Raw genomic sequence first — 12,582 nt, forward strand, 5'->3', positions numbered from 1 at the left:
ACTGGAGCCAATATTTCACCCCTAAAACACCATATTCAGGAAGAACCTCTGTGTATGTGCCAGCAGACACATTTTCAGCATCTGGAACTGATGCAAAAGATTCCATGTGCTCATCTCTCACCTGCTGAGTCCTCCCTAAACCCTAATGCTGCCAGATACTCTACCACCATCCTCTCTCTTTTGAGACCACATCACTTGCCAGGTGGACTACATCTCTTCTGTCTTTCAATAGCTTGTTTTATATATGGAACAAACAAAATTATGTATGAGACACACAAGGTGGGTAAGGTAAGATCTGTTATTGGACCCACTTCTGTTGGTGATGGAGGCAAGCTTTCAAGTTTATACAAAGCTCCTCTTCAGGTCTGGGAAATGTACTCAACAGTGTCACTGCTAAATACAAGGTGGAACAGATCGTTTACCATAAATAGCTAACACATCTGTTCCACCTTGTATTTAGCTGAAACACTTTGAATATGTTTTCCAGACCTGAAGAGCTCTGTGTAAGCTGAAAAGCTTGCCTCTCTCACCAACAGAAGTTGGCCCAAAGAAAGATAATATCTCACTCACCTGGTCTCTCTAATATCATGGGACTGACACGGCTACATGAAGATTGCATATAAAATTACATATGCCAGTCATTGCCCTGGCCAATTCATTGACATGTTCTATGCTTTCCCATGCTTTGTGTGTGTAAGAGATTTTGGGTTTGGTTTTTTTAGCTCTTTGAGACATGAATTTTATCCTCCTATGTCTGTACAACATCTACCACATTTTGGATGCTATTATAGGATAATTAATAAAAATAACAAAAATGATAATGTTTACCTTATAAGCATTCTTTAGATGATCATAATAGACTTCTTCAATGGCTTGGAAATATATTACTCCTTTTAATTTAGTTTCATGCTTGTCTGCAAATGAGAGAGAAACTGGACTTTGAAAATTGAAACAAACAATATACCGTAAGGGTTGAAGGGTTAATTGAATTTGCATGTTCACACATGTATTAATCAAAGACTGCACACTAGCACTTTTGTTTGCAAAATACCCCATGGCATTTTCAGCATGCCTTTTCAGTTGGGTAGCATATTTATAGTAGGTAAAATTGCCCACAAAGTTAAATACAGTGTTCACCTTATTTTTTTTTATTAGATCATTGTTGCTAAAACATTAAAAGAAAACTGGCAAGCTCACAGTGATGTTTCTCCCTGCCCCCCGCCCAAAGCTGCCATGAAGACAAAATCTGGCAGACAATTTGATACTGAGTTTTACTTCAAAACAACATTGCGTGAGGTCTTTTTCTATTTAAAAAAAAAATAGTTTTCCTGTTACGGTAAACTCTCAGAAGCTGCAAACTAAAATTGAACTTGTTACTCAACAATGGTGCAGGCGGGTCTTTGGCATATTTATAATACTACTGGAGCAATGATGGTATTAAGAGACCAAGGAGAAGTTTAATCAGGGATGGCTTTAATTAGGAGACATTAAACAGAAAAAGATTATGGACTGAATTTTTTGCACAGCCTCCAACTGGCCTCCAGTCTGGGATTAATTCCTGTCATTTATGCAGATATGTTCACCATCTAAGTTCCATTACTTGTGCCTGCAGTTTCTACTTGCAAAGAGGGTAGGCTGTTTTCATTTCCCACGCCCCTCCAAAGTCTGGCCCTATATGCGCATTTCGCGTTTCACTTTAGACGTGAGTAACCATTCTTATAGTTTTGGAAGAAATATTCATATCAAAATATTAATCTGATGATGTAATGTTCAGTGCTTAGACAATGCTTAGTCTTTGTACCAAGAAAGTTCTATATAATTTTCAGGTCAAGAACTAACTACTGGTACATTTTAGTCTTTGTGCTACATTACAGGCTTCGGGGTTAATTCTCTTTCTGCTCAATACAACTGCAATCCTAAGGACACTATACCTGTATGTTCAGTTATAGGGCATGTACTCTACATTTATAGCATCAATACTTATCTTGGAGATTTGCTGTATTGTTAAAGTCACATTGACAGTTTCTAATGCAGGGGCAGGCAAAGTTTTTGGCCTGAGGGCTGCATCAGGTTAGGGGAGGGGGTTTCTCCCCAAACAGCCAGGCATGGCCTGGCCCTTGCCCCCCCGACTTCTCGCCCCCTGATGGCCTCCCAAGGACTCCTGCCCCATCCAACCCCCAATTTGTTCCCTGACAGCTCCCTGAGGACCCCTGCCCCATCCACCCTCCCTTGCTCTCGGTCCCCTGACCGCCCCCGGACTCCCCACCCCTAACTGCCCCCCGCCGCCCCATCCAACCCCCCTTTCCTTCCTGACTGCCCCCCCCCCAGACTCTAGCCCCAACCACGCCCCGGCTCCCTGTCCCTGGAGCACCGGTGGCTGGCAGTGCGGCTGCACCAGGACAGGCAGCCGCGCAGCACAGAACACCAAGTCAGCGTGGCTGTGGGGGACAGGGGGACAGCCTCCCGGGCCAGGAACTCAGGGACTGGGCAGGACGGTCTTGCGGGCCGGATGTGGCCCACGGGCCGTATTTTGCCCACCTCTGTTCTAATGCATACTAACAGCTGCATTTGCACTCAGCTGGTATGAGGTTTTCATTTAATTTTGTTTATTGGCTTGAGTCCTCGAGACATTATGAAAAGTTTTCTTTGATAATTGACACTACATTAGAGCAGCTGTGCTGAACTCAAAACTGGTAACTATTAAAGTAATTGTCTTTTAAAAATCAGTACCAGATGGGAGCACTATAGTATTTGTTAAAGGCCTTGCAAATAAACAAACCAGATATGCAGAACAGTAAAAATGAATGTTTCTGTTTAATTTTTCCCACAACTAATATTGCAAACTATGCTGAAATATTATGGACATTTAGTGACTATAAGTACCAATTTTTCAAAAACATAAAATGGGTAATTTGAAATATATTTCTCTACCACCAATATTCAGCTCCATTCTGCCTGCTTCTAATGTAATGTCATGTGAGGAAATGGAACTGTTCAGTTTTTATATCATATATGTGTTCCTTTGCTTGGTAACAGTTATCACCTAGAGTAAGCCACTGCCTGATTTCTTTTACCAATGAAAGTTAAAACATTACAAATTATATTTCTGGGTCCATCCCAACTTTCACATTCAAATAACAAGCCACATATATGTACAGTAGTACTGCAGATTTTTTGTATTTGCATCTGTTTGTACATTTCCAGTATTTTTATTTAAAACTAGACTATGTAATAAAGCAATTTAAAGCCTGTGATTTTTATTTTCAAAGATGGTAGTAATCTAGATGTAGCTGTTTCTGAAATTTATTTATTGGATTTCCTTAGTTTAGAAATGGTTTGGTTGGTCTCTGTTTTAACTGCCTTTAGGAGTATGACAAATAAAAGCAAGAATCTAGTTTGCATTTATGATTAAATTATGATGATGATCTTCATCATCTCCAGACCACAAGGAACATTGTTAAAATATGATGAGATATTAAGTTAAAGAAAGTAGGTTACAAAGGCAAATAATTAATCTGATTTTTTTAAATAAGTTAACACGAATCAAGTTTTTCTGTGAAGTCTACCAGAAATCAGCCACCGGTGAGGACAAGGCTATACCAAAGTCAATTGTAACTGATTTTTATTTATTTAATAATTAAATAACACAAAACCATCATGCTGTACAGTAGGAACCTGACGATTTTATTGTTGTTACCCTCCTCTGCCCTTTTCCCTCCCTTTTTCTGTTGCACTCATTTGTGTCTCATCTTAGATTGCAAACTCTCCAGAACAGGAGAAATGAAAGAGAGACTGTGGGTGGGTGGGTGGTATATGTGTGTGTATGTAAATGAAACACCCAGCATAATTGAGCCCCTTTCTGACTGAGGACTTGAAACGCCTCCACAACACCAATAATAGTAAATAAAAATGAATAAAGAAAATTATGTAAATGACACTTAACATAACAATAGGGTCTACGTGACAAATGCTGGGTTGGGTGCACATAAGAATGGTACTGCCACAGAAGGACTCAATCCTGAATGAAGAAATACAACCTACCTGCATAATAAGAAAATGTTCTCTTGCTTCTATCAAAAACAAACCACCGTTTTTTCCATGTTTTAATTTTCCCTCCCATTTTAATCAGAAAGCCTCGACAGGTCTTCTCCGTGAGTGAGATGTGGTAACAGGTCTCTATGTTGTGACCAGCTGTTTCAATGTGACCTCGTAGATCGAAGTCTTCCTTTCTGATCGGCAAGTAGCGAGTCAAGGGGCGGGCCTATCACAGAGCAAAAAGATACTCCATAAATCTTTCATCTTTTTTCTTTCTATACGTGGTAAGCAGATAAAAAGTACAAGTAGCAGCCATGTTCAAATTATGAAGATAGCAAGGATTAAATTTGTGAGTTGCAGCCTTGGAGTTTCTTAAGAGAACAGACAAATTTTTGCAATATGTACGTATGTAAACTGTTGAATACTGGCATAAAAAAAACCAACAGATTTTCAGCAGAGAACATAGATTTCTTAAAATCATCCATTAAGAAACAGAGTTCAAATCACAGAGGAGTTTTTTGGGGGGTAAAGCACAGACGTGTGTGTCAAAATGTCTGGGGCAGCTTTGGGAAAGAAGAACTCTGTTTGTGTGACCTTGGACAAGTCACATAATAGCTCTGTGCCTCAGTTTCTCTATCTATGCAATGGAATGGTATATATCTAACTCGTAAATGTTTTTCAAGTGCTTTGAGACACTTAGTATTACTGCATCCTTCTTCATACAGTGGTGGCCTTTTGTATTGTGTATATTTGGCACCCTCTGAAATTATACATCACTATACTGAAAAAGCTTGGGGTAGCTTTGGTTTCTGCAGAACATGCTGCTCCTTCCACTGTTTTTGTTGTTTAAATGTCAGGAAGCATTGAAAAGAAAAACCCAGAATCCTGAAATTGGGTCTTTCTGGGTAACCAAAAGAAAAACTCATAATTGAAAAAATATATATATATAGTGCTCATGAAAGATCAGTTACATCATCATGTCAATCCAATGTCTCTGCTTCGGGATCCATTCACCAAATATGAACTATTGTTTCTTTCATACAATGTAAGAGGCTGTGTATAGGAGGGAAATAAAATTCTTCTTTTCTGTTCTATTCAACAAAATATTTGGAAGAGGACAACTCACAATCCAAAATGTCCCATATTTAAAAGTCATTGTGTACTTTCACAAAGTTACTGCTCTCAGAAATGTCCATTATTCAGCAGAGTTGGGATACAGACTGCACAGTTCTGCCATAAGTGGATTCAGTGACAAACCTTATAGGATTAATACAGTATATTCACAATACCAATATAAATGGGAAGAGATACCTAATTATTTATCGATTTAGATTTAAATAACTAAAAAGACACCTATCCAAGGCCCTTAACAGACCACTGACAAAATCTAAGAAGTATTAAAATAATCAATTCAACAGGCACTCAAGCAACCAGCCACCTACAGAAACTCCTTCCCTTCATCACTGTGAAAAGCTTGCTATATAGCTGTTTCAGTGTGTAGATGGTAGATAGTCAACACACCTGTGCTCTTTGTCTCTCACGTATCTTGACTTCCTTTTCAATTAATTTTTGCCGCTGGCTAGTTTCTTCTTGTAATCTTTTTTCTAGTTGCTCTCTGCGACGCTTTTCTTCTTCCAGGGCTCGTTTTTTGGCTTCCATTTCCCGTTCCTATATACCACAGTGCACACGGAGTTTCAGATATAGGCTATGTAAAGCTATACCTGATAAACTTAAATGTAACCTGAACGCACCCAGAGCTCCTACAAGCCCCTTTATAACTCTCAGGGAGCCAAGAACATATGCAAAGTGGATTGGGAACAGGAATCAGAATCATATTTGAACAAGGTTGTCACAAGCATGGTTTCTCTAATAAACCTGGGTAGGTTGGGGGGGCTTTGTCTGGGAATCATATCACATCAGAAAACCTAGAATGCTGCAAATAGTAAAGTATCATTGGTTCATTATATAGAGTATGATCTAAGGCAACAGTGAAGTTTATAAGCGGGACCACTGTCTATTATCTGGAGCAATGGAGAACAGAAAGCATGGTAGTCTACCACACAAGTTGGCTAGAAAACAGTTCTCACAATAAAATAAATAAATAAAATCCATGTGCACATTATGTCATGTTAAGTGCACTAAGACTATGGTAACAGTAATGGTGTTTAAACACCGCTAGCAGGTTCTAATTCCAGAGTGAGCAGAGCCATATTAAATAGAAAGCTAGAAGACAATATATTTTGATACAAAAGTACTGAGTTACATTAAAGCTGCATCTACATAATATAATCTCATCATTCCCCCCTACAAATTGGGGTGTAAACAGTTGTCCCCCAACTTGAACAGGGTCTAATTGAGCTCAGTATAGCCAATCCTAGCTTTATCAGGGATTGACCCTCTGTGCCATCTAGTCTTTTAATTTGACTGATTCTGAAGGAAACTCATTGTTAAAGCATTAATATTTTCTTGTAAGAGGGTAAAAATATATTCCTGAATGCAGAACAACCTAGCCACTGTAATATGAAATGAAATACTACTTATCAAACATTTTGCTGACTGGGATTTAAGTGTATTTGTTAACATTAAGAGACTGAAATAGGACTGTAAATCTTTTGTGCCCAATTTAAATGTAAGCAAATATAACTAACATTCACGAATGTCAATTCTAAAGTGCAGTATTATTTAGTTTCATAGTTAAAGCCTGTTCTTCACTCATGAGTCACTTTAAAATTTGAAAATAGGGCTGATTTTATTTTAAACCATCTAAAATCATTACCTGAAGTCCAGAAATAGGGACTGGTATACATATACTAGTAGACTAATGCCGTGCCATTGGAGAGACTTTGGTTCAGTTACAGGGACTGGTCTCTTGCCTCCTAAACCAATAGACTTTAAGCAGCCCCATAAAGATGGGGGTTGTAAGCAAGTACTGCTCATCAGCCATCCCTTTAACAGATGAAGGAGCAACGTTGATTAGCTCTTAAAGGATTTCTGTCCATCTCAGCCACAGAAATGGTAACTGTTGCACAGAGTATCAGGAATGGCAGGATTGCAGTGGGACAAAGTTGGGGAAGTAGAAAATGAATACTTCAGGGCTGTATTAGGTAATTGCAATTTAAGAATGGCCAAATTAAACGTGTATTATCTGAACAAAGTATCTATTAACCTCTGTCAAACAAATCTTTAGATTACCCTGAATTCAAGCAGTCGTGTCTTTTCAGCATGAGCTTGTTTCAGAAGTCTCTCCATCTCTTCTATTCTTGCAACATTTGAAGTGCTGGCACTGTATACATTAAAAAAATATAGTTGAAGACTGAAACCCTATTTTACAAACTAACTCTGGAAATTTTTATCAACTCTATTATAAAATTACAGGTCCAATTAGGGCCAAATACAAATAGTATATTAAGTATAATATACTCAATAAATATAGTCTGTCATCCAGAATTGTCAAAAATGTAGATCTGAGAGTCATTAGAGTTTGTGGGTTCACTGTGGTTTGCCATCCCTATAACATGTGGGTCTAAAGAGGCCACATAGCCCAAAACATAGCACTCATTTACTTATCCCCTGCATTGACACCAGTAACCATCTAATTGTAAAATTGAAGTCCTTCTGGCCATGAACTGAGTGTCTTCTTTCAGAGAAGCAGCCATGTTAGTCTGTATCCACAAAAAGAAAAGTAGTCCTTGTGGCACCTTAGAGACTAACAAATTTATTTGAGCATAAGCTTTCGTGAGCTACAGCTCATTTCATCGGATGCATCAGATGAAGTGAGCTATAGCTCAGGAAAGCTTATGCTCAAATAAATGTGTTAGTCTCTAAGGTGCCACAAGTACTCCTTTTCTTTTTTGCGAATACAGACTAACTCGGTTGCTACTCTGAAACCTGAAACAATGGGTGTTACCATACAGACTGTAACAAGAGTGATCAGGAAAGGTGAGCTATTCCAGCAGGAGAGCGGGGGGGGGGGGGGTGCCGGGGTGGGCTGGGAACCTTTTGTAGTGATAATTAAAGTGGGCCATTTCCAGCAGTTGACAAGAACGTGTGAAGAACAGTGGGGGGCGGAGGGGAGGGAGGTGGGTTATACTGCTTATACCGGAAACCTATTGATCGCTATACTTACCTACATGCCTCCAGTTTTCATCCAGACCACACCACAGGATCCATTGTCTACAGCCAAGCTCTACAAGACAATTGCATTTGCTCCAACCCCTCAGACAGAGACAAACACCTACAAGATCTCTATCAAGCGTTCTTACAACTAGAATACCCACCTGCTGAAGTGAAGAAACAGACTGACAGAGCCAGAAGAGTACCCAGAATTTAACTACTACAGGACAGGGCCAACAAAGAAAATAACAGAACGCCACTAGCCATCACCTTCAATCCCCAACTAAAACCTCTCCAACGCATCATTAAGGATCTACAACCTATCCTGAAGGACAATGCATCACTCTCACAGATCTTGGGAGACAGGCCAGTCTTTGCTTACAGACAGCCCCCCAACCTGAAGCAGATACTCACCAGCAACCACACGCCACACAACAGAACCACTAACCGAGGAACCTATCCTTGCAACAAAGCCCGTTGCCAACTCTGTCTACATATCTATTCAGGGGACACCATCATAGGGCCTAATCACATCAGCCACACTATCAGAGGCTCGTTCACCTGCGCATCTACCAATGTGATATATGCCATCATGTGCCAGCAATGCCCCTCTGCCATGTACATTGGCCAAACTGGACAGTCTCTACGTAAAAGAATAAATGGAAACAAAAAATCAGATGTCAAGAATTATAACATTAAAAACCAGTTGGAGAACACTTCAATCTCTTTGGTCACTCGATTACAGACCTAAAAGTGGCAATTCTTCAACAAAAAAACTTCAAAAACAGACTCCAACGAGAGACTGCTGAATTGGAATTAATTTGCAAACAATTAACTTAGGCTTGAATAAAGACTGGAAGTGGAAGTAGATGTGTCATTACACAAAGTAAAACTATTTCCCCTAGTTTATTCCTCTCCCCCTCCCCCATTCCTCACACATTCTTGTCAACTGCTGGAAATGGCCCACCTTGATTATCACTACAAAAGGTCCATCCCCCTAGCTCCCCCGCTGGTAATAGCTCATCTTTCCTGATCACTCTTGTTACCGTCTGTATGCTAACACCCATTGTTTCATGCTCTCTGTGTATATAAAATCTCCCCACTATATTTTCCACTGAATGCATCCGATGAAGTGAGCGGTAGCTCACAAAAGCTTATGCTCAAATAAATGTTAGTCTCTAAGGTGCCACAAGTCCTCCTTTTCTTTTTGAGTGTCTTCTGTATCACTGAATTTGTGATCAGAAATTACCAAATTAAATTAAATCAGAAATTACCTTGTGAACTGTGACCTCAGAAATGTCGCACTGAACTTGGCATCAGAAATTACCAAATTAAAATAAAGAGCAAGTAGTAGGGAATATCAGTAAAAAAACCACTGAATGACAGGACACACAATCATATATTCTGAAAGGCTTACATCTCACAACTGAAGATAGGAGAAAAAGGCTGACGGCCCTTGTAGTGGGGTGGTCACCCGCTCCCGGCCCAAAGGGGGTTACAAGCCTGGGAGCCTTCGGCTGGGCTGATTGGGAGGCAGCCTCAGCTGTGGCCATGCCCCAAACAGACTCAGCTGACCCAAAAAAGGGGCTGCTGGGCTGACGCTCAAGAGACTCCCTCTAGCTTCTGAGAGGGAGGGACCTAGCTGGAGGGACCTAAGCAGAGTAGCTAGATTGGAGCAGGGCTGGGGAAGGGCCTGAAGAGCTGGGGAGCTCCAGCCAGGAAAGCCCCAGGCTGCGGCCTAGTATTAGGCCCAACAGGTACTGGGGTTGCAGGGGACAGCCCAAGGTTAGGCAGAGGCAGCAGGTCCAAACCCAACCTTGCCTGTGATGAGTGGCTTATACTGCAGTCTGCCCCGGGGCGTGGGGGCTAGCTGGTGACTGGCAGTAGCCTATGACTGAGGCGAGGTAGGGATAGGGGGTGAGGGTTCCCTGGGGAGGGGAGCCCCTGCAAGTGAGGGCTTACTGCCAAGGGGCAGCACCCTGGCATACAAGGGGCACCGGGTCCGGGAGGGACACGGGGGCCCAGCGTTAGCAGAGGGTGCTCAGAGGCTGGACGTAGAGCCAATTCCTAGGATACCCAGCAGGAGGTGCCGCAGGGGTGAGTCCCACACATGTACAGCCCTATTGTAATCATTGAGTCCTAGCAGGTCTAGTTTCATTGTATGCCAAACTGGTGGAAAGTGGGTAAAGATTCGTGAATTTCCACAATGCCCAGTTATATAAAATGATTTAAGAAAGAATGTAAAGAAGAGATATAAAGGCTGAATTAATTTTAGCAGAGAGGGTCTACTGATAACAGAGTCGTGGGGTGGTAAGAGGAGGAGCAGGGTACTAGAAATGAATACACCAAAATTGGTGCTTTGCAAATTAGGCCTACATGGTGAACAAAATAGTAAGAGGATGACTATTGCACCCATCACCCCTTTTGGGGACCCTAAAAAGGCAATTTAGAGAAGAAAAATAGCTTCTACTGTCTCTGCAGGTGCAGCAGAAAGATTTCTTATTGTGACACCTAGACCTTGGCAAATAGCAGGGACACCTGACTGCTGCATCAACAATAAAATGATGCTAGACTCTGGTGCAATATAACATAACTATCCTTCTTGCCCTGTAAAGGTTTCCTTGCTCAGTCTCTGCAGTAGACAAATGTTTGGACTACACTTTAAATTCACTGTGGGAGTGCACTGTTGCACATTGGACTGAGTAACCATGATCATATCAGCTCCCTGTTCTACAATGATTCCCTATCTAAGACAATTAACTTGGTTTGTCCCTGCTGATTTTGAAGACCCTTAAAAATGTAAGCCCTATTAGAGATCTTTTTAGAACTTATTTTAAAGCCCAACCCAGACCTGAACCTGAGCCAAGCACACCCAACCTTAACATGACCCAAGAGTGTCAGGTTGTTTTCAGAACTGACCTCTCCCAAATCTGACACTTCGCCCCAAACGTTGAGGCTTGGCCTTATGGGGGCTGCCCCAGGCCTGGGATCCTTCTCCAGCCACCTTTGGCCCTTGAGGTTGGTGCATCATCAGCTGCTGTCTTGCTGTGTTGTGCATGCTGCCGTGTGAGATGCACTGCAACTCATCAGCACGTTCACTCTGTAGCATATACAGAGTGCAGCAAGATGGTGGCGGTCAGCAGGAGTGGAGCTTGCAGCTACCGTCATGCCAACACTGGGGCAAGATGAGGTAATCGGAGATGACCCAATCCTCCTGAATTCAGATCTGGTTATTTTCAGGTCTGACCCGACCCAATCCCAACACGTGTAGTTGGGTCCTCTCGGGTTCAGATAGGGTTGTAAAGATCAAGGCTCTACACTCTGATATTTCAACCAGGAAAACTGAAGTTACTAATGGTTCATGGGACCTCTTATTTTTATAGGCTAATAACGACCTTTCAAAATTTATACTTCAGTTGTATTTTGAGAACTGTGGGACTTCAGGTATTTCAGCAATTAACCTCTCTCCTTATCCCTAAACTAGTTCTTTTGTATGTTTTATGTTGTACATGAGTTAGTAAACAGCAATGTTGAATTTTCCCCTAGCGCTGGGACATGGCTGGAAATCATTTTAAAATATTCCATGAGACCACTGTATTTCAATATGCCTAATGGTCCTGGAATCTGTCAAAGAAGAAGACGACATCTGTCAGCTATGCAACAAAAATAAACAAATTCCCACCCAAACTAATTTTATCTAGTGAGAAATCATTTGATCCATAAAAGTACTGCGTGCGTTTGTGTGAGAGTGTTTGTGTGTAAATAACATATTTAGAAATAAGGCTGAGATTTCCAAAAGAACCTGAAGGAGTTAGATACTCAAATCCCAGTGAAATTCAACAGGAGTTAGCCACCTAACTCTTTTAGGCATCTTTGAAAATCCCAGCTTTAAGCTTCTATTTGCAAGCTGGTCTGTGGGTAGCCTAGGTGCACAATGCCTCTGTTAAAGAGAATCACAGCGCAATAAGTCAATCATAGCAAAAAGCCAGACTCAGATACCATTACCAAGCTGAATTGCACTGTACAAACCGCATCGAGATACTGCTCAGCCTAAGGATATCAGAATCTGGCCAGCAGTATTGCTTCCCGACAAATATATATTTTAGAGAGAAGTGTTTAAAATTATATTTGCCTCTTAGTGCAACAATACGTAATGAAAACTCTGTCACTGGATCAACATTTCCTGCTTTGAAAACACAAACTTCTGTTAGGCCTCTACATCTATCTTCTATATTACAATTGGCTGCTATAAACAAAAAAAGAGGACTGCAGCAAATATTGATCCTGAATATCTATTTCTAACAACTAGCCAACTTCTCCATTACATTTAAGTTGGTAAATACAATACAGATATAAGGAGACTATTCCTCAAATTGCTCCATAACATTAGTAAAAACTCCTAGAGCACTGCCACAATAAAAGAGGAGCGCAATG

General features: G+C 41.0%; 1 protein-coding gene across 9 annotated transcripts in view; it reads right to left on the minus strand.

The window, feature by feature from the left end:
• The window catches only part of PHLDB2 (pleckstrin homology like domain family B member 2), a 114,226-nt gene that overhangs the window by 2,569 nt on the left and 99,075 nt on the right, over positions 1-12,582 (minus strand). For all 9 annotated transcript variants that reach the window (XM_043510427.1, XM_043510456.1, XM_043510449.1 and 6 more), the window contains 4 exons: positions 7,228-7,318; positions 5,557-5,703; positions 4,042-4,261; positions 829-914 (listed from right to left, as the gene is read on the minus strand). In XM_043510427.1, coding sequence (XP_043366362.1) covers positions 829-914; positions 4,042-4,261; positions 5,557-5,703; positions 7,228-7,318 — 544 coding nt within the window. The remainder of the gene's footprint in view (positions 1-828; positions 915-4,041; positions 4,262-5,556; positions 5,704-7,227; positions 7,319-12,582) is intronic.

Source organism: Dermochelys coriacea, chromosome 1 (genome assembly GCF_009764565.3).
Source record: "Dermochelys coriacea isolate rDerCor1 chromosome 1, rDerCor1.pri.v4, whole genome shotgun sequence".
In the NCBI taxonomy this organism is placed as follows: domain Eukaryota; kingdom Metazoa; phylum Chordata; order Testudines; family Dermochelyidae; genus Dermochelys; species Dermochelys coriacea.